This window comes from Corvus cornix, chromosome 6, assembly GCF_000738735.6.
Source record: "Corvus cornix cornix isolate S_Up_H32 chromosome 6, ASM73873v5, whole genome shotgun sequence".
In the NCBI taxonomy this organism is placed as follows: Eukaryota; Metazoa; Chordata; class Aves; order Passeriformes; family Corvidae; genus Corvus; species Corvus cornix.
The window spans coordinates 481,772-506,149 of NC_046336.1; the positions used below are offsets into that span (position 1 = coordinate 481,772).

At 52.4% G+C, this 24,378-nt stretch overlaps 1 protein-coding gene across 1 annotated transcript; it reads right to left on the reverse strand.

The window, feature by feature from the left end:
• Positions 1–3,489: 3,489 nt before the first annotated feature.
• PWWP2B (PWWP domain containing 2B) lies at positions 3,490–22,445 on the reverse strand. The gene is made up of 4 exons (XM_039553972.1): positions 21,850–22,445; positions 15,687–15,774; positions 14,128–15,642; positions 3,490–4,015 (listed from the first exon to the last, which is right to left on the reverse strand). Exons 1-3 carry the CDS (start codon positions 22,443–22,445, stop codon positions 14,146–14,148), a joined length of 2,181 nt encoding a protein of 726 aa, XP_039409906.1. The 3' UTR covers positions 3,490–4,015; positions 14,128–14,145.
• Positions 22,446–24,378: the final 1,933 nt, after the last annotated feature.

The window sequence follows — 24,378 nt, forward strand, 5'->3', positions numbered from 1 at the left end:
AAGAGAGCAGGATGGTGCTGGGGTGCAGGCAGCCCCTCACTGGAAGCCCCTCGCAGAGCTCGGTTTTCCCTGCCCACTCCAATGGCGAGGGGGAGGATCCCTGGGAAGTGCCCAAAGAGGGAAGAGAGAACAGAAATCTTGCAGCTGGAAGAGCGGCAAGAGAAGCTTTAGGGAAGCATCACAGGTTTAGACAAAAGCAGGAGCTATGATGGTTTGCCCACCACCACTCCAAAATTTAATCTATAGATTTAGAATATTAGCAAAGAGCCTTATTACCAAAAATACTGATAGGTTTGGTATTGGTTTGAGTAATGGAGAGCGACTTGGGACAAGGGCCTGGAGGGACAGGATGAGGGGGAATGGCTTCATACTGACAGAAGGCAGGGTCAGATGGGATACTGGAAATTCTGCCCTGTGAGGGAGGTGAAGCCCTGGCAAAGGTTGCCCAGAGAAACTGTGGCTGCCCCATCCCTGGAAGTGTTCCAGGCCAAGTTGGATGAGACTTGGCAGCAACCTGGTCTAGCAGAAGGTGTCCCTGCCTGTGGCAGGGGGTGGGACTGGATGGACAGCACAGAGAATGCTGTAGACCACTCACTATTCCTGAATGTTAGATTCAGGTTTTTAACCCAATGCAACTTTTACTCTGACAGGGTAAAAGACTGAATGAAGCCATTCCAATCTCACATTATTAAAAGTGATATTTAGAATCTTCCACATTAGCTTTTTTAAACCAGTTAAGAAATGAACCAACACTGTACTCTTGGTTTACGCATTTGCACTTGCTGAGAAATTGTTTTCATTTATCTGCATAATGGCCAAGGCAAAGAAGCAATTTGCTAGAAGATTCATCCTTTCAGCCTTGCCAAAACCTGAGTCATCTTTTCACCGAGGAGCAGTGGGGCAGCTCCAGCAGCCCCCACACAGACCCACAGCTAGGCTGTGGTTTGGTGCTGTGTAAGGCCAGGGTTTAACCCACCTCTGGCACTGAGCCACCAAGTCCGAGCAGGACCCCTGTCCCGTGCACTCACCTGCCTCCCAAGCACATTTTCTCTGCTACCATGTTTTTACTGGAACTCTCCATGGCAGTTCTTAGTAACGTGGCAAAAATCCAGTGACTCACATGCAGCACTGAAATGCCACTCCTCTGTTTCATTCTTTCAGCTGGTGTTAGGACAGACAGACAGACAACTGTCAGACCACTGGGCATCACAAGGGACAGGAAAAATGAGGGGACCTCTCACACCAACTGTCCAGTGCTCTCTGGAGGAGGGTCTCTGCCCAGCCCCTGGCACAAAGGGCAGCAAACCAGCTTTGGAACCTCCTGCCTGCTGACACAGACATTTCCCCTCAGCTCTCAGCAGCAGAGCCTAGGGCAGGAACAGCCCATTGTTTGCTCTCCACAGGGCACAGCAATGTCAGGAATGTCACACACCCAGGTGTAAGGAGAACAGGAGCCCTGCCTGGACACAGCAGCCTGCAGGGGACGACAGGGAAGGTTTCTGGCATGGATACAGGTACTCACTCCCCCATCGGCCCTGAGGAGCAGAGCCGATGCCGGCACGAGCTGCCAGTGCCAATCCGTGCCCATCCATCGGGGCAGAGAGCGAGGCCAGCAGGTCTCACTGTGCTGTTACACAGCTGGCAGGGCTGATGTGCACCAGGGGCTTTAGTGCAGAGACACTGGGGAAAAACCGGACGTCCCCTTAAACAACTCCACCCTGGGGACCACTCCAGCATTACAGGATGGACACCAGACCTGAGCAAACTCTCCCAAGCCATCTCATGACCCAAGCCTAGAGAAAATCAGTGGCCCCACACGTGAGGTATCACACAATTCCCTTACACCCAGCAGAGACTGAACAGCTGGTCTGAAGAATGCTCCTGCCTGCTCATAGGACCCAAGTGACATGGGCTGCCTGCTCAGGAATGCGGCCAGCACTCACCTACAATCCTTGGCATCTCCTTCAGCCTGGGAGCAGCCTTTCCACGTGTGGGATGGAGCAGCCCTTCACAAGAGATGGGAGCAGACAAGTGCTTTTCCTGGGAGTAGTGAGGAGTAGGGTCCTGGTTATTTTTGTTTGCCTCTTTAAATTACTTTTTAAGTGAACAGAAGGCTGCTTGTACCTCCCTGCAGCTCACTGCTGTAATGCTACAGCCAAACGCTTGGCAGCACTTCTGGGCAGGAATTCTGTACAATGCACAACTGTGTGAGCAGAAAACACAAAAACCACCTCATAGCCATCAGGTCAGCCCAGGCCTAGCTCAAGAAGATGCTAGAAAAAAACCTCACAAAGAGCCCCTGAGGCCAGACAGGCAGGAGCTAAGAAAGGCAGAGCTGTTCCTCCCAGAGCAGGAGCACTCCCAGCACAGGAGCTCCTCTGCCAGCCTGGGATGGGCCCAGCGGGCACCTGGGTAAACACCACTGCACAAAGGCTTCACACAAGGTGCAGGAACACATCTCCTGCTATATACTGCTGTCCTTCTTGCACTTATTTTTGGAAAACAGGAAGCTCATTGATTTGTTTGCAGAGGTGACCAAAATGGGCCTCGGCAAACAGCTGTCCTGGTTCGACATTTCATGTTGTACACCACAGCCTTCCCACTGTTCTAAGGGATGCAGATTTCCCTCAGTGAGTGCTGGACTGAGACTCAGCACAGAAGGGTTTTGGTGCTGAGCTCTCCTTGTGATGCTTTGTTGCTGAAACGGGAAGCTCTGACCTCTCTTCTTCAAAGACCACAATGTGAACCAGCACAAACCAGGAAAACATGGGCCTGTGTGATTTCTGACCTGCTCGCTCTAACTCAGCCAGAGTTCACCCTGCAGCAGATCCAGCTGACAGGAAGCAGGATCGGTGCAGAGATCCTGCAGCTCCAAGGCAACCTCCGACAGCCAGACAACACTTTACTGAGCAGGGACACTCAGAACTGTTTTCTCCAGCACCAGAAGCAACAGATCACCTCAAATTAATGTTTCTGGACTGAGGGAATCCAAGGAAAGGCTAGACTAGTAGAAGCCCAAAAAATTAACTGATACAGTTCCAAAATCCTGTCCATAGGTCACTTCAGTTTGTGAAGCGTTTGAACTCTGAATTTGGCAAAAAGGCTGTTTGGTTGCTGGTTTAGAATCGTGCATCACCTCTTGGTCGTGGGTAGGGAGAGGATCCTTCTGTCCAACAACACGTTCAAAGGGCCTTAAATCACACTCACTGAGTGTGAGCATGCAAGTTCATATTCATGTTCACGTTCAGTTCAGCACACGGATTCCCTCCCTGGCTGGAGGCAGCAGCTCAGCACTAACCCTACACACACAGCAAGGGCAGGCCCCAGCTGTGCTGCTTTTCCAGGTGACTTGGGAAAGCACAGGGGTAGGACCCAAAGACATCCAAGTCACCAGTACTGCTTGTTCATGTACCTGAAACCATTGATTCTCTCTGCTCTGCAGTAAACAACATGAGAAAGCTTTAACATGCAATGAGAGCCACATTGTTGTGTGTTGCACATCTTCCAAGGTTTAATAGACACAAAGTGAGTCCATTGTACTTAAGACACTACAATGATTTCATTCTATTGCATGTCCTGACCCAATTACATTTCTCAGAGTACAGTATTGAGTAAAAGTTCGGTAGCTTTAAAATTAACAAGTGTGTGAAATCTGTAAGTAAAATAAGCAGCAGCAATAATCTGGGGAATTTTATCAAGAATAGCTAACTTTTAAGTAATAAATACATTCCGAGTTGTGGTTTTTGCTGTTCTCCTAGTTCATTGCTGTCCGACTGGTCGAATTCTCATACTAGGGTAAGATATCCTTAAGCCTGTCCTGCCTCACACCAGAAGAGCCTCCCAACTCCGCGTCCCGGTGCCTGTCACCTGTCCCGGATGGAACGCGGAGCACTCTGACCAGGAGCCACGTCCTCGTGCCGTGCGCACGGCGGCCTCCCGGTTCTCCTGGGAGCACGTCAGGGTGTTACAGACTCGGTGACCCTCTAGGAGAACAGCTGTGCTCGTCTTCTGTTACCTTGAAGAAAGCCAGAGAGGGAGAGGTTACTGTGATGGACCAGCATAAGCGGCGAGGCACACGCTCTGGCTTCCCTCTAAATATAGCCAGGAATTCTCCTGCTCCCAGCTGGCCCAGCAGGCAGAACCAGCAGCGGCTGCAGCTTGGGAAGGAAGCTGCCAGGTTAACAAACCCAAAGTAAGAGTGGGAATTTTCCCCAAGACCAACACGATATGAACTTTAGCGACGATAATAAATCTTCAGTCTGGCTTAAAGACTCTGAAGTCCCTGTTCGGGTGGGTTACTGTAGGTTAATCTGCCACAAGTCCCCACGGAGCGCGCCACGTGAAGAACATCTGCCTCCATTTCCGAACACAATCTACAAAATAGGATTATTCTCCCCTTGAGAGCAGCCGTACAGAAGCTTTCCTAAGTACCTGCAAGTGCTCAAGCCATTGACCGTGGCTGCAGTGCCCCAGCCCCAGTGCCGGGCGAGGCAGAGCAGCCGTCCCCTGGAGCTGCTGCCCCGCAGGGCCCCTGCAGGCTCCCCCTCCCCTGCCCCACAGAAGGGAGCACACGCTGCGGCACCGCGGGGCCCTTGGGACAGCCAGTGTCCCTCGCTGGCCTCACATGCCACACTGCTGTCACTGGCCCTCAAAACAGCTCCCAGTCCCCTGGGCTTAGGGCTACTGACCTGGGAAAGGTGCAGCTCCTGGAGAATGACGTGCCCAGCAAAAACTAGGCAAGTCCTCACCTGTACCCCGCATGCAGGAGGGACTTACACTGGCCCTGTAAGCCAGGTTACAGTGTGGAAGCCTTGGAAGAGTTCAAGAGGAGAATCCACTTGCCTTCAAGTGAAGAAACCAGAAGACACATGGAACAACTTGGTGATACAGAACCAAGTGAGAGAATGGCACGGAGACCTCCACCCACACTGACCAGCTGCAGAAGCATCACTGCACCTCGCTTCCAATGCAATGCAGCTCCAGCAGCCCAGTAATATGACCAGCCCTAAGTCTGTGCCACATCAACTCCAGCTGAGTTGGAAGTGCAGGAGACACCAGCTTGGATCTGTGTTCCTGGCACACAGCATCAACACTATGGAAGAGCAGACCAAAGATGTTCAAACCACCCCCAGCTGAGGTTTGTGACTTACAGAGCACAATGAACCAAGACCACCAAACAGAGAAAAAGGATCACATCTCCAAAGCTGCTGACACGGCAGCAGCACTGCTTCTGCAGGCAGGGGACCCAAAGTGACACTGATTCACTCAGACTCAGCATCCAGAATGATCCGCAGCATTGCCCACACAATGGAGAATGCAAAGAGCTGATTCAATACACCAGGAACATCTGTCCCAAAAGCTGTATTCCAGAGAAGGGCTGCAATCAGGTTTCATACACTCCTTCAGTATTTAGCAGAAACTGGGAGATCTCACCCTAGGGCTCTATTACCTGCAGTCAACAGAGTATAAATTCCTACCTAATCTTGCAGGAGAATATTCATTTGTCTTCTGATGAACAGAGAGACTTTCAAGAGCACAGAACAAACTCACTTGCAGGTTTATCACCTTACACCTAGGAAAGCCTTCCTGAGGCCCAGGGATCTGGAACAATATCCCTCAAGTGGCTTTGAAAGCACTGACCCTTTAGAGACAGATTACAGAGTGAGAAGATCTTGTCTAAACAGGAAACAAATGCATTTCCTGGCTGAGGAGGTAACAGCAAGCCCTCAGGTGGTTGGATTCTTTGGGATTTCTCACTGGGAGGAAGAAAGAATCACACCAGAAGTACTATGCCAAACAGGTCCCAGGGAAGGGTCCTGCCACTGCCAGGGCAGATGGGGCTCCTCCATGGGGACAGGGATTGGAGCCAAACCTCAGCTGCTCCAGGAACTACCCGAGAGCAAATATCAGGGATTCTTGTGGCAGCAGAAAGCTGGGGCTACCAGCAACAGAGCAAGCTGCTTTAAAACAGCTGGATGCTCCTTGGCTTGGAAGGCTGGAACCTCAGCATTCAGCTCGGGGTCCTGTAGCCAGGTGGGAGCAGAGCTCTGCAGCTGGGCTCGAGGGGCATGGCCACCCCCTGAGCGAGCTCTGATGTCTGTGCAGACGCAGGAGTTTTCATGTGTCCAAGAGGACCACACAGTGACAGCCCCTCGTACACTCTCACATCATCACTGGAAAACTTCAGAAATTTACGTTTAAAAACCCACTTCCAGCATGGAGCAGTGGCTGAAGCCCCACGTTCCAGGTATTGCTGCCGCCTCAGTCCACGTCTGAGTAACTAACACAACACACGTGGGCTGAGTCAGGACAGCCTGGGTGCTAGGCTGGGTGTCCAAAGGAGAGCCAAGGCAGCGCTCCTGAAGCCAAGTGCTTGTTCATAATTAAAAAAAATGCAGTTTTGGATCAAATAAAGCCATTCATAAATCCAGATTTAACAGCAGCAGCGGAGTGCAGAAGACAATTTATCTTTGGAGGTTGTTGCACCCCAAGTGTGCCCAAGCAGCTTATTTTGAGGATTATTTTCTAATCATAAAGCAATTAACAGCAGGCTGTAATTGAGCATCACCAAATCAGTCTTCCTCCAGCCATCTCTCCTTGGGGGAAGTGCAGAGAGGCTGCTGCTAGCAGCTTCCTTCCCATTCCTTCCTCTTGCAGGAGGAAGAACAGGGTGGCAGCTGGGATCCCCATCTCTGGCCCACTGGATGGGATTTTGGAACCGTCTCCAGCTCTCAAGGCACCAGCATCCATCTGACTTGAGCAGGCTGGCAGCTACGTTCTCCAACACTGGAGTTCTCAAACTCCATCATCCAAGCATCCCTATGACAAATCCTGCACTGAGGGTTTCTGCCTTTGGAAAGGACTGTTTTCTACATGAATAAATGGCTCAGGTTATTGGCTTGCATCAAAACAGAGCCAAGTCATCACTCACAAGGGAAGTCAAACTAGTAATTTACTACAGTTCACTTCTTCAGCTGCAGAGCACACAGGAAATGTACTTTATAAAGAAACCAAGGCTGGCTGATCCTGCACTAGCACGGACTAATGCAGATGAAACAGGAACTGGTATGTCAGCAAAGGCATTCGCTCCTTTAGAAACTCATCAGCCTAATGAGAAGAACCGTCACTAAAACCTGCCCAGCTCCTCCCTGCCAGAGACATGCAGGCAGTGACCAGGCCACGAGGACACGGCTAATGCGGGGCAGCAACGGGGCGCAGTGGGAACGGCTCCGGCACCAGTGACCCTCTCAGGTGAGCTCACGTTCACCTGCACGGGCACCTGCACCTCACGCTGTGTCCGCAGAGACGGGAGCACTTCTGCTGCCCACGGGCACCTTGGAGCACGCAGGAGACACAGCCACAGCCCTCACACCAGAGAGACGTCGTAGCCCGTGCACGTGGCAGGGTCCTGCTGCTCCTGCTCCGTCAGAGAAAGCACCAGGAGAAGCAAGAGAGCACCTGCAGCTGACTGAAGAGCTGCAGACTTGAGGCACAGGGCTGTGGATATGGAGAGCACGAGCCCTCCAGGAGCTGAGGTATTAAGCCCCATCTGCGTCCTTGCTGCCGCACATGAGAAGCCTATTTCAGCCGCACGTAATCTCAGGATGTACAGAGTTCATTATCTGGCTAATGCAGAGCCCATGTGTTCTGTACAGGTAGAGACAGCACACAAAACAGCTGCAGCAAGCAGATTTAAATAAAATAGATCAGGTCCCATGTGGTGGTATAACCCCATCCAGCAGCCAAGAACCTCGCAGCCGCTTGCTCCCTCCCCCACCAGTGGGATCGGGGAGAGAACTGGAAGGACAAAAGCTGGAGAGCTCATGAGCTGAGATAGACAACTTAATAGCGAAAGCAAAAGCTGTGCACACAAGCAAAGCAAAACGAAATTAGACCCCTGCTTCCATAGGCAGGCAGGTGTTCAGCCACCTCTAGGAGAACAGGGCCCTATCACATCTGTGACTTGGGAAAACAAATGCCACCACTCCAAATGTCCCCCCTTCCTCCTTCTTTCCCCCACTTACCTACTGAGTATGATGTCGTATGGACTGGAATATCCCCTGGGCCAGGTGGGGTAACCTGGATGTGTCCCCTCCCAGCCTCCCACACACTCCCAGCCCCTCCCCAGCACGGCTGTATGAGGGCCAGGAAAGGCCTTGGTTCTGTGCAAGCTCAGCAAGAACAAAAATATCTCTATTTTATCAACCGTGTGTTCAGCACAAATCTAAAACACAGCCCCAAATCAGCCCCTGTGAAGAAAGTTAATTCTACCCCAGCCAAAACCCACACACCCCAGCTCGTGCCCATTTAGTCTGCAGGGCACAGGCGAGCAGCTCCCCAAGTGTTTTACAGTCAGGGGCAGAGCTTGTCACTCAGCCCACACACTCCTGCTCACCTTGATCCCAGCACCACTGATGGCAACTTATGGATAAAACAGAACCTGTCAAGGCTGAAAAACAACAGCTTGTATGTTTTTCAATATTAGAAGTCTTCACATCAATTTTTGGGATTAAAGTCTTACCTTTCACACCTGAACATGAAAATGAGAAATATTCAAATATTCAACACCGGGCTGGATGGGGCTTGGAGCAACCTGGGATAGTGGAAGGTGTCCCTGGCCATGGCAGGGGGGTGGAATAAAATGATCTTTTAAGTCCCTTCCAACACAAACCCTTCTGTGATTCTACAATTTGTGTCACCCCATTGTGTCACCCAGCCCCACGAGCACAGCAATGCACGGTTGCTGTGTGAAGATCCTGTTTGTTCCTCACTTGTAGAGCACAGGCACCCTTCCCCTACACAGAGCTACCACCAAGTTCCCCAAAATCCCCTATTCCTTTTTGGACCAAAGTAGCCTTTCTGTAAGTGCAGCTTGGAGGTACTTAGTACTGTACAAATACCTGCTTAAGTACCATGGAGACAGGATGAGCTCTGAGTCTTGCTTGGGAGGCCAGAGAATTCCCTTGAGTGCCCCTCAGCTCCCACCCTGCTGCTCTCCATGCTTGCTGGGAAAAGGGGAATTGTAGCTGCAATTGGGACACCTCCACTTGAGTTCAAAAACCAAATGAGTAAATATATGTAATTCAGGAATACATACAGAAATTTTGTTTCTACATTATTTGTAACAGTTTTCAGAGAAACCAGTTTCCAGGTTCTTTGTCTGCACATCTCTCCCATTTATTGCCCTGAGACCCCAGCACAGCCCCTGATCCTGTGTGGATCCTACAGGCACTGGGTGCACTGTGGGCTGGTGACACTGCTGTGGGACACCCACCTGCCCTGTCCACTTGTGGGCACGCTGGGCCAACACAACCAGCAGAGGCCTGGAGCTCCAGCTGGAGCTTGAAGACCCTCAGCCCCGGGAGCAGCTCACTGTGCTCCCAAGGGAGCTGCTAAGCCCTTGGGTGGATACAATCTCCTCCAGCAGCTGAAGTTACGGCTCCTGAAAGCCGATCGCATTCCTGGGCATCGGCACAGCGCAGGTGCAGCCAGAAATAGCACAATGTATGGCCTGGTGGCATTTCCAAAGAACACGCCTGGGAGCAGACAGTGGATGGAGAGGGGCCACGGATGGCAGGACAGGGAGCGGCAGCACAGATCTAGGTGTCTCCAAAGGCAGTCCCTGGGCAAGTGCTTTTGGGAACTGGAAGATTAGTGGGATGTCACCCGATGTTGTGCAGCTCCAACCATCCATGCTGGGCACACAAAAATGCAGCACAGTCTATTTTGGACTTGTTCTCCCACCTTGCATTAGCATGCAGAGACGCTGACTCCAAGCTGCTTGCAGGAAGACTGCGAAACAGTAATTAAGTTGGATGCCTGGTGTTAGTGGACTGAAACATCTACAAAGCAGGCCAAGAAAAATCTCAAGCATTCATCTTCTGTGCTGAAACATTCCATGGGACCAGGCAGATGTGTGAAAAAATACAGCTATCACACCAACCATCCCCACCACTTTATATCAAGGTACAGTATTTTTGTGCCACTGGTAGAGCAGAAGAGAGGAGGTCAGAGGAAAAGAGGAGTGACTTATGTTATGCACAAGCTGCTGGCAGCAGCACTGGCTGCATGGACCCACAGAGCCCTGAACACCTTTGAGGGTGAGGTCACAATGTGATGTTCCAGGTTTTACGTTGGTGGTTTCTATGGACAGCGAGCATGCAGCCACCTCTGAGTTTGCTGCACACAGTAGTAGTGTGATAGATGGCTTGATGTACTGACACTGAGGGTTTATTAAGCTCATAGCAGTTAAAATAAAAGCCTTCAGCATTTGCAAGTTTAATGGTTCCACAGTCATAGTTTGGGGACAGGGGAGAGAGAGGAAGAATAAAGGATTTTCCAGACTGAAAAAGCAAAGGAATACACATCTTGTAAACTTGTTTCACGCAGAGATGTAGATGAAAACCTACCAGCAGTTTTTCCTAGACGTTTTACTGCATGTCTGCGTGCAGGGAGGGGGCATCTGCCATGAGGAGCCACTCAGGAGGATCACAGAGCAGCAGGCCCAGCCCTGTGGCACAGCAGGACCTGCTGCGCCTGCCAAGGGCCCATCCCTGCAGGGACACCCTCCCCACACAGCAGGGTTGGAGCAGCACAGGCTCCTTGTAAAGCCCCTGATCCCACCACACGATGCATTCCTGGTGCAGGGAAGGGTGGCCTTTGGAAACACAGGTCTCCCTCCCTCCTGTGCCTCGGCCCAAGGTACAGCTGGAGCTGCTCATTCCCAATAAAATGTGTCTGACACCAACCCAGGGGTCCTTGCTCCCCCTTCCCAGCCCTCAGATGGGGTTTCCTTAAGGGCGAGGCAAACATCTGTCGCTCCAAGCCAGGGGCAACTGCTTTCCTTGTGCCTGGAGCTGGCTCCTTGATGTCACGCACCAGTGAAGCTATGGAGCAGCACCAGAAGATGCTGAGTGGACATGTCTCTCCTGGCACTGCTCTAAACCAAGTCTTACAAGTTTGAGTTCTACAGGCTGCTACTCTGCCTGCTGTTTCTCCAGAAACTCGTTTTACTTAATTAAAACACCGTCATTACCTGATTAGTACTTTCTTTGCAAAGAAACCCCAAGGACAAAGCAGTAACAAGAAAAAGTGATCCTACCAGCTTTTCCAACTCAAACCAAGTTAAAAAAAAAAAAAAAAATCCAATTTTTCCAGTTTTATGCATCCACAAATGACCTGCAGTGTTTGTACATTTTTCCAGTAACTACCCTCTGCAGAACAGATCACATGCCAGAAGACAGGAAGTTTCCCAATAGAAAGTGTCACCAGTCACAAACCTCTGCTGTGCCCAGGATTAGCACGAGTGGTGTCAGTGTTGAAGTCACCTCATGGACTCTTTCTGATGACAAAAATCTTTGTGCCGCTGCCAGTGAAGCCCCAGCATGATGGATTTTATAGTGTTCCCATCCAGTATTACCAGGTTACCCAGAGCAGCTGGGGCTGCCCCTGGATCCCTGGCAGTGCCCAAGGCCAGGCTGGACATTGGGGCTGGGAGCAGCCTGGGACAGTGGAAGGTGTCCCTGCCCATGGCAGGGGTGGAATGGGATGGACGTCAGGGTCCTTTCCAGCCCAAACCATTTCATGTCGTCCTTCAGGAAAGGACAGTCAATGAGCAGCTGAAGGAAACATTTCAGTTCTATCTTATGGAAAATCAAGCAAAGCAACAAAATTCAATCCTCCTGCATGGAGAGAATTAGGTACAGACAATTCTCTGGAATAATAAGCAGGTTTATAAGTGATGTACCAAAACTCCAGACATGCTGGTCTAGTTGGGAATCTAGGTAAATGTGACATGTGGAACATGGCAAGTTGTGTATTTCTGCTTTTCTGGTTTTGCAGTTCTTTATTCAACTGTCATGCTGTCTTCAGCCTGGCAGACTGTGTTGGCAGCTCAGCTCAGACACGTAAGGCAGGAAATCACCTGTGGAAAGCCAGCTGAAGGAGGCCAACAGAATAGTGATATATGACAAATGTATATACCCACATACACAGGCAGAGGTTTGGCTGGAGAGCACAGAGAGAAGGAATGGTTTGGTCTAATCCAGGCCATCCTATCACTTCCTTATCCACATGTTCTCCAGATGTTCTTGTTTCCCCGTTTACAAACCCGCTCCGTACCTGTAGCTCAGATCCCATCGTGTCTCTGGAGCAAGGGCTGCTTCTGCTTCTCGAGGCCCTGCCCTGCAGCCTGTCACCCCATCCTGGCCGGGTCCTGCTGGTACCAGCAGCCGGTGTTCTCTGTGGGCTGATGTGTGGTGGGCAAGATCCTCCCATTCTGACTTCCAGCTCTGGGCTTGGAACTCCTCTTGGCCATAGCTTTCCTACTCCCCAAGGACTGACGGGCACAGCCAATCTGTCTGATCTGAAGCATTAGCTGCTTCTTCAAGTTGTCCCTTCTCCTCCAGCTGGGCTGTGCCAGCCCACCCAGGACCCACAAGGGCAAGGACAGATGTCAGGAATGATGGTGACATTCACCACCTTTGTCCCATACTGCTCACACACAAGGTGAAGAAGCTCAGAGGACGCAGTTTGCTGCTCCTTTAACCAAAGCACTGTCCAGACAGGAGCCATGGATTGGCCAGGACTCTTCCACTGGCAGGGACAGTACATTCTGGGCAGCAGGTTTATTTATACTCCTGATCTAGCTAATAGGAATTTGGGTCCAATCCAAACACTCTTGATATAATAAAGTCTTTAGCCAGAGTTAAGCAGCAGTTCTACAGGCAAGATCAAGAAGGAAGCTGAAATGTTGCTGCTGCAGTTGTCCAGACACCCTGAGCACGCAGCACGAACATGCCACGCTCTGGTTATTTACTCCAGCCAGGCTTGCTGAGTTGGAGTCATAACCCAAGCAAAGCAAGTCCTTCATCACACCCAAGCAAGGGGTGAAGTCCCATGACAGAAGGTATGAAAAAAACCCCATTTTCCCATCAGGATTACACGAGCACTGACCATCCCAGTCCCACTGCATTATGACAGTTTAGATAAAGAGCAGAGTCTACAGGAGCAGCACTGGCTTGCTCACTCAGGGTCCTTCAAGCATGAAACAGAGCAGAGCATTCAAGGGGACAACATAACGAACCACACTGCATAAAGCACGGCCTTTGACACAAGGCTCTTCCTAGTGGTTACCTCTGCTTTTTTGACAGAAAGTTCATCCCTCCCCTTGTCTAATACCATCACAGATGAGGTCTTGTCTGGACAGTGATGACTGAAAGGTTGTGAAATGATTCCAGGTTTTATCCAAGTCACTGGATTTTCTCATGGACTTCTATTCCCAGTCACGCCACATCCTGTATTTTTAGGTACCAAATTTTCATCCCAGGCAGACTGTTTGATGAGAAAGGGAAACCCATCCCCATCCATTACAAAGAATCAGCTCTCATGTTTCCATTCCCACCTGATGTCCTCACACACAGGTGAAGCCCAAAGAAAGTTAATTTGATCCAGGCCATTCCCCAGAGAAACACTGAAAATTTAGGTACAAACCAAACCTCAAGTACTGTGAGAGATACTGAAATACTGTTCCCCAAAGACAGTTTTTGGTACAACCATTTTGAGGAGCCATAAAGGGCCTTCATAAGAAATCCAAACCAGAGGGATCAGAGGGAGGGGAACAAAGGGCCCCCAAGGGCCCTGAACTGTTACAGGTAACTGCTGGGCACCAGCACATACATATGATAAATGTCATCCTAATTCCAGTGGAAGTTTCAGTTCTTTGACCCAAGGAAACTGAAAGGCTAGGAGCTGTTAGTCTAACCTCTTAACAGGGTTAGTTCTGACACAAAGCACTTCAATACCTGCCGCATCCCAGCTGTGAACGGCACAGGACTACAGGTTTATCAGTTCCTTGAACAGGCGGTGCTGCTTCCTGACGGCATCCTGCCTGGCCTGCACCTCCCTCTGGGAATAGGGGCTCCAATTCCCATGATTCCCAAATGAGTTTGAAATTAAAGCTTCTCACCACCTCTGAAATTATCCTCACCAACTAACAGCCAAGCATTTAAGTTTCACAGTTGTCAATCTCAGATTTAATGGAAAAACAAATGCAAACAAATAGTGGAATAGAGTTTAAAATGCATCAGGAGGCTTTTCATGGGAAGCATTAGTCTAGCAATCACTCACCTGATACTGGAGGCAAAGTTATGTCTCAAACTGTGTTAAGAGATCTCGTATTTCTGGAGTCAGGTGCTCGACTGCCTTCGCGGCTTCTGTGATTGCTTTCCGGTACATCCCTTTCTTCTTGCGATTAAATCTCAGTTTGAAAAATTCCGAGAAAGGAGAGAGTTTTGAAACAGATAAGAACGAAGTTGTTGGAGAACCAAACCATGACACTTTAGCTTCTCGCCACGAAGGTTCCCCATTCTCCTTCTGGCTGAGGTTTATGTCGAGAACACGTGCTGGCCACCACGGAAACCCGTGAATTTTACCCCAGACAATATCCCCCACTGAAACAGTCCTTCCATCTTCTGTAACACATTTAGATACACTCTGGGTGTGCAGTCTGACTGTCAGGGGTGGCACAATTTTACGCTCATCTTTTGAAGATGAAGAGACGGAGGCATCATCACCAGGCAAAAAGTCACCCAGTTCTGGTGATGTCACTTCTGAACTAGAAGACTTGGATTCATCTAGACTGTCATTGCTACACACCGATAAACTAGAAGAATCTGCTTTTCTTTTACGGTAATTCATGAGGAAAGCCAAGTTATCATGTCCATCTTTACCCTGGGGAAACCTTTTAAAGTCATCATCTTCACCTGAACTTCCTGAAGATATCTCAGCCAAACTTCTGTCGGTGGACTCATCATTGTAAAACGCTCCGGGATTGGAGTCCCTGCTGTTCTGAAGGACATTGATTTCGTCAATCAGTTCTGCCTTATAAATTGAAACACTCTGACCATCGTTGATGCGATGGGGCTTCAGGCGTATCTTTGGGGGTGGGACATCCACACTGGAATGCACTGGCCGCGTGAGCTTCAGTTTTGGAATGGAAGCGAGCTGGCTGCCTGCTGACTTGTCCATTAAACATTTGGTTTGTTGACACCGTTCAGAGTCCCTGGTCTCCTCTTGGTCCCCGGCTCCGTTCTGCAATACTCGCTCTGGACAGAATGGTTTGACCGAGCCATGAACCCGGGAAGGGATTTTTACCACTTCACCTTTCCCTTGTGGAGTACTGTAGGATATTTTTATAACTGGCGTTCGATGAACCAGTTCCCCAGAAAACTTGTCATCCTCCCTCTTCTCTCTTTTGTTCCTTTTCTCCATGTAGTCAGAGTCGCTGTGCTTCTTCTGCTCCTTGTCCTGAATGCTCAGCTTCCTCCTGGTTTTGGCATTCTGCCGCGGCGCATTCGCATCCTCGGGGTTCAGCGTGTTCTTGCACTTCTCGCAGAGCACCTGCCTGGGCCGCAGCCTGATGGTGCTCATGATGAGCCTCCCCGGGTCCCGGTTGCGTGACAAACGCCTCCTCGTCCTCTTTATAGTCCGCGGCGGCGGCTGCGGGACCCACTGGTTGTAGTGTGCCGCAGCCACAGGGGCCGGGGGGAAGGGGGCTCCCTCGAAGTACGGCGGGTAGGGCGGGAGACTGCCCGGCGCCGGCAGAAGCGGCGGCACCTGCTCCTCACCGCTGCCCTTGGCGGGCTGGTCACCGGTGGGCCGCGGCTCCGGCTCGCCCTGAGCGGTACCTCTGCCCTCGGCGGCTCCGTTAGCGCAGGCGTCAGCGGGGGGTCCTCATGCTTGGGGAAGGAGGATGGCAGACAGAATAATCCAGACCTACAATGGGGTAAGAAAGACAGGGAGGGAAAGAAACAGAGTCAGGAGCTTTGAAAGGTGCTTCTCTGGGAGCCCAAAATTCCCAACCTCCCACAACTTCAGTACTAAGAACTCAACACTTTCTCTCGACTTTTAAGACCAGGCAGCCAATTCTGTCACTGAAAAAAAATAACAGCAGTGCATAAATTTGGCAAGGTGTCCTACTCTTCTCCCAAAAAAGGCACAGGGATCAAACCCTGTATTTCTATGAACTCGTTGCACAAAGTTTTGCTCTAAGAAGTTGTTTTATCCCACAAAGCAGTTTACTGCATCAGCAGGCTGGCAAGGCCAGAGGAAGGATGTGATACGGATTAGCCTAGGGAGCTATGAAACTGCCCTTCTCGCTGTAGATGCATGGCTGATTTTCCAGCTTTTCATTCTAAACCTGAACACCTTGCCTTGGGTGGATAACTTGCACAGGTTCACCAAGACACAGCACTGCTCCTCTTCCCTGGTCTCTCCATCTACAGCTGTATTTGCTACCATAAGGAATCCACTGCTCCTTCAGAGCAGCAAGGTTAACAATGATGATATTCTACCCTTCAATGCCAAGTCTCATTACAGGCCACCAAAGCCTGGATACAGTATCTTGCCTGGATATTGGCAAAAGCAAATCCTCTGAAATGCTGAAACTCAGAACTGCAATTCATGTCTCCAAAATTTATGAATTTATGCTCTTGGCCTGGCATTAGAAATATTACGCTAACACAGCACTGGGACAGATTCTGCCCTGAAACACTGACTCTGACTGGGCAATGCTCACTGCCTTGGCTTTCCAGAGACACTTCTGCAGAGAACACACCCTCAGTGAAGCATGTGGGCTTCTTTAATAGTAATGAAATGTTGTATAGGAGAGCCACGAAGAAGAGACAGAGGAATGGAGAACAGGTACAGGCCAAATACCAGTGGGTTTTGGATGCTACATTCCCATTCCCTTCCTTGCCAGCCATTGCTTTCTTTCCAATCACCAAGAAGGAAGGACCCTTCCTGAGGCAAGGGAGGAGTTCCTTGGTGGTGTCACAGAGAGGGACACTTTGGTAAGCGTTAGCAGAAGGGCACTGAAGAGCAGCTGAAGGCACCCACTCAGTCCCACACCTCTGACCAAGAGCAGCACAAAGCCACTGCCGTGGGTTTCCCGATGGAGAGGAGCCTCCAAAGTCCTTCCCCATTACTGGAAAAGTGCAAGAACCTGCTGTTAAATGACAGTTTAACCGGGAAAGGATTAAGCTGTTGTAATCATGCAATTTGGAATAAAATATGTTTGTTCTAAGAAGCTTTTTTTAAACAGAGACAACCAAAAATGTAGGCGTCTTTAAATGACAGCCCAGAAAGCCAGTACAGTGCGTACAGCCAGACAGGGATGTCGGCACCATTCACAATCCAAAGTGAGACCATTTCTGAATGAAACGATGGCTATAAATTATGGTTATTTTATGCAGTGAGATTGCATGACTTGGTCACAACAGAAAACTACTCCTCATGTAGACACAAGCCCACTCCCCCTGCTTGTGCAGGGCCCCTGTCCACTCCCACAGCCTGGCTCTGAGCAGGCAGGTCACTGTACCCTCCAGAGTGGCACGGAGCTCTTTGTCTGGCAGAACTGGAGCACCCAAAGGTTCACTCACAGGATGGTTTATGCCTGTAACATTAACGTACCAGCACACTGTAACCCCGCTGGGCTGGACACGGCCTCATGCTATGGTATGTGCCCACAGACCCCAGGCCACTGCCCTCCCCAGCTGCCACCCTGTGCCAGGCGCCAGTTCAGCAGGGAGCCCTGTTAGAAAGATGGGGACAAACTCTTCTCAGTAGGGCCTGTTGGGACAGGACAAGGAGTGATGGCTTCCCACTGCCAGAGGACAGGGATGGATGGGATATTGGGAAGGAATTGTTCCTTGGGAGGGTGGGCAGGCCCTGGCACAGGGTGCCCAGAGCAGCTGGGGCTGCCCCTGGATCCCTGGTAGTGCCCAAGGCCAGGCTGGACATTGGGGCTTGGAGCAGCCTGGGACAGTGGGAGGTGTCCCTGCCCGTGGCAGGGGGGGCACTGGATGGGCTTTGAGGTCCCTTCGGACCCAAACCATTCAATGACTCCATGACTGTGTAGCAGCACCAGTGCCAGCACTCTGGGAGAAGACATGACCTGCCTTGTCCAAGGGATGACACAAACTAACATGCTGGAAATCAAAGCAACTTAGAGTTAAGTTTTGGTGGCAGCACCTTCTACATGGCCAGGTATGGAATGACTTGTTTGGGGGGCCATGGCCAGGTGGGGAGAGATGAGCTCTGTGAAATCCCACTATGGCACATGACATGGCAGGACTGCTCCTGTACTGGAAGTGTCTCCGAAGGCCAAGAGAGCAGTTCCATTGAGGAACCATGCTTCTCCCACACCTTCCACACCCCTTCCAGGCAGATGAAGGAGGAGCTCTGCTGCCTTGCCCACCTCCCTATAAAACATAGTGCATGCCAGCCCTACATCTCGGGCACAGGGGGAGGAAAATAGCTCCAGAGAGGCCATGCACAGATACTCTCACCTTGTCAGCCATTGCCAGGCGCCCGCAGTGCCCGGTCAGCACGAGCAAACCACGGCCACTGCCCAGGGCTGCTTTTGCTTTCTCTATCCGCCCCCCCCACTGCACACTCCAGAGGGGTTCCTCTATCCCCCCCCACTGCACACTCCACATGGGGATGCACTGACAGACCAAGCTCACCAGGCTCCTGCAGCCCCCTGAGAAGGCCAATTACACCTGGTTCCATCCTACCCTGAACCAGCTGCCGTGCCCACAGCCCCTGGCGCTGCCCTCACCCAGCCCAAAGTTGCTTTCCATGGCTGGCAGAGCTCCTTGTAAGAGGATTTCATGCCAGTGTGTTCCCATCCACAGCAGAATGAGAGACACTTCATCTGACACACCCGGTCTTCCAGGAGAAGCTCACTTTTCCCACGAGGAAAAACACCAAGTTCACCACCCTTCCCTACACCCCCCAACTTTTGTGTGCAAATCAGGACAAAGTTCATGTTATTTCTTCTGCCAACTCACTGTCACTGTTGGTCCTGCAGCCCTAACCCCACTCAGCTGGGATGAAGGTGCCTGAGGTGAAGGTTAGGGGCAGGAGTGCTGTGCAGGTACAGCGTGTGCAGCGTCCAAGGCCAGGCTGGACAGGGCTTGGAGCAAACTGGGATAGTGGAAGGTGTCCCTGCCCACGGCAGGGGGTGAAACAGGATGAGCTTTAAGGTCCCTTGCAATCCAAGCCATGCTGGGATTCTGTGATTAAAGCAGCAGGAAATACTGCTGATGGGATTTCACCCTGCTTGTAATCCCCCTTTCTGGGGCAGCTGCAGCCAACTGGACTCGGTTACCTCAATCTAGTCTCTGCTTGGTACAGAAGATGCCATCCTCCTTTATTTATACCCCTGCATAATTAAAACCCAACTTTTAAAGTAAGTTCACTTGCAGTAAAACTACCAAATCTTGTTATCAAAACCACTATAATTGCAGCCAAAATGCATTTAAATCTCTACTTGAGCATGTACACTATGGAGCTCACTTTGAGCAGAGCCAGTTTATTGGAAGCAAATAACTGCCAGTCACTGGGCAGGCCCTGGTGCTTGCTGCATCATCCAGGCTGGGACAGGAAGGGACACGCATAGGAAGGACACAAGCACTTTTTTCTGCAAATAATTCCCCAGTGGTTGGAAGGTCAGGCATGAGTGTTCTCTACATCCCCCCAGTCCTAAAGGCGCAGAGTGCAGGAAGGGGGGACAGGCAGGGAGCGGGCAGGGCATGGGCAGGCAGTCCTGCTGGCCACACACCTGCCCACGGGCTGAGCCCCTGCAAACCTGGGCAGGTGGCTCAGGGTTCAAACCTGCACCTGCCTTTGTGGTAAAATAACAGAGGCATCCAGCTGGGACCTGGATGGACGGGGTGCCCTGGGTGCTCAGGGTGGCAGGCCTTCCTTCCTCCTGCTCAGCTCCCCACAGCACTCGCTACAGCTTAGGAGAAACAATCATGGAATTACAGAATGTCTGCATTGAAAGGGACCTTAAAAATCATCCAGTTCCAGCTCTCCTGCCATGGGCTGGGATATCATTCATTAGACAACTTGCTCCAAGCCCTGTCCAAGCTGACCTTGAACACTTTCAGGGATGCGGCAGCCACAACTAAGTAAAACAGATTCATCTACTGTGTGATGCTGAAACCATTTTAAACCACAAAAGAAAGCTGAAGAACCACCATACAGGCCCTCCCTCCCTTTTGGGGTAATCTCTTTCCATGCAGCTGTAACAACCTGCTCTGGTGGCTCTTCTCCTGCCAGTCCCATCTCACTGCCCAGGGGATACAGGCAGAGCATGGGTGACCCCTGCACAGGGACAAGCTGGTGGGACACAGCTCCATCAGCCAGGCAACAGCAGGAGGGGAAACAGCTCTGCCACATATCCGTTTCAGGCACTCCAAGTTCAGCACCAAGTGGATAAATTCCTGCTGCCTTTGGGACACATCCTGACCTTCACCTTCCAATCACTGCCAGGCCGACTCCTGTGGTCTGCTGTAGGATGAACAAGATCTCTCCTCCCCTCCACACCCCAGACCTGGGATGACTGCAGTGCTCACTCCAAGTCCCCAGGGACCACCAGGAGCCAGGTACCTGCCTCACACAGAGAGTTCCTTCCTGAGAGCCACAAGCAGAGGCTGTGGCTCTCCCATTGTGCTGCCCAGCGCACCTCCCTGCCCCACCACGGTCAGCACAGGCCAGCCAGTGCTTGGCACCACTACAGGCAGGATGCGGCACCTGGGGACAGCCACAGAACAAACATCGACCTTCAGGGACAGCCCCAATGCTCAGAGGGCTGGTCATCCACTGCCCCCCTCCCACCCAGCACAGACCAGTGTCACCACTGACAGAGCTGGGCCAGCACTGGGCTGCAGAGCTGCCTTAGAGCCTGGGAAAAACACCCATCTGGTTGTTTCTTGGACCCACTGGGGGCAGAGAGAGGAAGAAAAACAAATAATGGAAAAAGGTTAGGGTGGAAAAAAAAGCAGGTAAAAGAAGTGTCACTGCAGAGAAAGAACTGAAATGTGAAAAGGCAGAAACAGCTGGTTTAGGGGGCTCGAGGGACACCAACTGCTCGGGCTGGGACCAGACTCCAGGGTGGGTTTATGGACTCTGTGCAGCATTAGGTGCCTGAATGCTTTTGAAGATCTGGCTCAAATTTTCCAGGATACCCATGTGAAATTGAATAAATGATGAAAATGAAGCTCAGAAGTCCTGCCCCACACACCTCGGAGGAAAGATCAGAGAGATGAGGCTGCTGTGCTCCCACGCAGCACTGATCTGGCATGTCCCTTACCCAGCACACAGGCACCAAACCTGTTCTTCACAGAAACACAGCCCAGCACCGCGCCGGCCACAGCGCTCGGACAGCCGGACCTGCCCCGCTGTGCGTAAAATCACCTTCGGAGCCGGGGCAGGTGCGACACACGAGGGTCCCCGCCGGGCAGAGCCGCAGCCTGTGGGTGCCCTGGTCGGAGAGATGCCCCTCTCGGGTCCGCAGAAACTCGGGTAGTGCAGCGCCAACGACGAGGGCCAGGGCCGGGGCCGAGGCCGGGGCTGCTGCGGCCACAGCCCAGCGGGAACCCGGGCGACGCCGCGGGACCCCCCCGGGAACCGCCGCCTGCCCCGGGGCCCGGCCGGGGAGGTGGGGAGGGGGTACGGGAGGGGGAGCTCGGGGAGCGCCGGGCGAGGAGAGAGGACGGGGAGAGCAGTGAGCGAGGCTGCGGCCGCGAAGGGTCGGCGGGTCCAGCCCCGGGTCCGGGACACGCTCACCGGGGCCACGTGCGGGGCCGCGGCCGGTCCGGCCCCACCGGCCCCGGGGCGGGGGCACCACTCCGGCCCCGCCGCGTGCCCCGGGCCGGTCCCGACCCCGCCGCTTTGTCCCGCGGGGCGAACAAAGGGCGCGGGGGCAGCGCGGCCCCGCCGGCCCCGGCCCCCGCTCGCCGCCCCCCGCCGTGGCCCCGGTGCCCCCATCCCCGGCCGCACCTCTTGGAGCAGTCCAGCAGCACGCCGGTGAAGCGCCGCTCCCCGCAGCTCAGCGTCACCACCAGCGTGTCGTTCACCATCTGCTCCACCAGCACCGGCACCCACGCGCCCACCCGCGGCGGCGACGCCCCCGCCGCGTCCCCCGCCGCCGCCCCGGCCTCGGCCATGCTCCCGCCGCTCCCCGCCGGCGGGGCCGCTGGGGCCGGGCCGCGCGGTGACCTCACGGAGCGCCCGCCGCCGCCGGGCGTGACGTCACAGCACCGCCCCGCCGCCGGGCGTGACGTCACAGCACCGCCCCGCTCCGGAGCACGTGCGTGAGACGGGGCGGGGGCGAACGGGGCGGGGGCGAACGGGGCGGGGCGGGGGGGCGGGGTCTGTTCGGACCGGGCGGGACCGGGCGGGACCGGCACCTCGCGCCACCTGGCGGCCGAGCTGCGCACCGGCACCAGCGGGCGGGGCGGGAACGGGGCGGGGCCACCCTGGGGCGGGGCCACCCTGGGGGCGGGGCCACCCTGGGGGCGGGGCCACTCGCGGGGCGGGGCCACCCTGGGGCCCGGAACCACTCGCGGGGCGGGGCCGCCAGGGGGCGCGGCCATCGCCGCCTCAGCGCGGCCTCCCCGTGTGGGGAGCCGGGTCCCTCCGCCGGCAGGGCCGGCAAACCCAGCCCGTGCCCGACCTCAGCGCACTGTCACACTCAGCTCCAGCTTCCTTTGAATTCCGACGTTCTGAAAAGTTGCACCCACTTACCTTCATAACCACCCTTTACAGAATCCCAGAATAGCTGGGGTTGGAGGGGATCTCTGGAGATCACCCAGTTCAGGGCGCTGCCCAGGCAGGGTCACCTGGAGCAGGTGACACAGGAACGTGTCCAGGAGGGTTTGGGATGTCTCTGGAGAGGGAGACTCCAGCCCCTCCCTGGGCAGCTGTTCCAGGGCTCTGCCCCTCCATGGAAAGAAGTTTTTTCTCATGTGGGGCTGGAACTTGCTGTGGTTTAGTTTCTGGCCGTTGCTCCTTGTCCTGTCTCTGGCACCGCTGAACAGAGTCTGGCACCATCCTCTGACAGCCCTTGAGGATATTTGTATGGATTGATGGGATCCCCTCTCAGCTTCCCTTCTGCAGACTGACCAGGCCCAGCTCCCACAGTCTCTCCTCATCTCAGAGATGCTCCAGTCCCAAAATCATCTCTGTGGCCTCTGCTGGACCCTCTCCAGTAGCTGCTTGACTTTCTTGTCCTGAGGAGCCCAGAACTGGGCACAGCACTCTGGATGTGCCCCACTGGGGTTGAGTAGAGGGGCAGGATCACTCCCTGGCCTGCTGCCTACGCTCTTCCCAATGCAAATACTGATCCAAATGCATCCCGATGCAAATATTTACAAATAACATGTTTATTTTTACCAATGCTTTCTGGAAGGAGCCTGTGATTTCCCAAATTGCTGACAGACTGAAGCATGCCTGATCCATATGGAATCAATACAGTGTCTCTGCTGTTACTGAAGCTGAATTCTCATTGTACCCAAAGGGCTGAGACCCAACTGTGTCAAGTAGAGACTTGCCAGAAAGGCTAATAAACGATTACTCCCATGAGCAGCACTGTGCTTCCTTGCTTCTGTTAATCTAAACAGCAAAATAGAACAAAAAAATTTCAGTTAGTGTTTGGTATCATTTTAATGGAACTCTGTTAGTGTTTCAATCACCGTATCAAGAGGGCTCCATGAGCCAAGGTGCTGGGGCTGCCTTGGAAATATGTTGAGAGTAGCACAGAGGCACAGAGGGAAGTTCTGATGTCCCCAAGGACAGAGAAATCTGAACTCGTTTTCAGAAGGAAAAGGATATTTTGAAGCATCTTCCAAACACTGACAATTGTGTTCAGAAAGTTCAGCTGGTATCCCTGCAGCGTTCCCTGTCCCTGTACTAAATCCAGTGGCTCTGGGTGTACCTGGGGCAGCTGGGCCATTTCGGAATATACAGAATGAATCAGTGCCCAGCTACCATTATGGACACAGTGGACAGACACAACCTCATGTTACACACATTCAAAGGAGACGTTTCCAGAGTGAATCGAATTGGGTTTGATGGGATCTTCCTTTTCATTTTCCTCCTCCTTCTTTCATCATTCCCATGTGCTGTTTGATGTGCTGTCCCGGTTTCTTTCTCTGAGGGACCTAAGTAAACACGGTAAAATTATTATTTCAGTTGCTTTGCTTACTGTACTAACTTTCTGTGAACGTCAGACCTTTCTGGCCACAGCCATGGGATCTGGAACCACCTCTTATTATGAGATAGTTTAATGTTGTGTATTTTCCCTTAAAGCTGATGAAAATTCCCCTTCATTTACAGGCACCTGTTTAGTAGTGGTGTCCTGAGAGGATCAGCTGGAACATACCTGGACAGTGAGTTGAGAAGAGCCTCAAATACAGGTACACTACTTTTTAGAAGTGCAAACTGGAGCAAACCAACACATCTTGTCATCAGGAAACCCAGCAGAATATCTCCAGCTTTCCCCATGCACATCGAGATTACAGAAGGGCA

Bases quoted from the DNA above. Each gene is read 5' to 3' on its own strand.
- PWWP2B (XM_039553972.1), bottom strand. From the start codon at position 22,445: ATGGCCGCGCCCCCTGGCGGCCCCGCCCCGCGAGTGGTTCCGGGCCCC. The intron at 15,775-21,849 runs GTGCGGCCGGGG...ACCCCATTGTAG, and splicing joins CTGCTGGACTGCTCCAAGAG to GTCTGGATTATTCTGTCTGC. The intron at 15,643-15,686 runs GTACCGCTCAGG...ACCGGTGACCAG, and splicing joins CGGAGCCGCCGAGGGCAGAG to CCCGCCAAGGGCAGCGGTGA.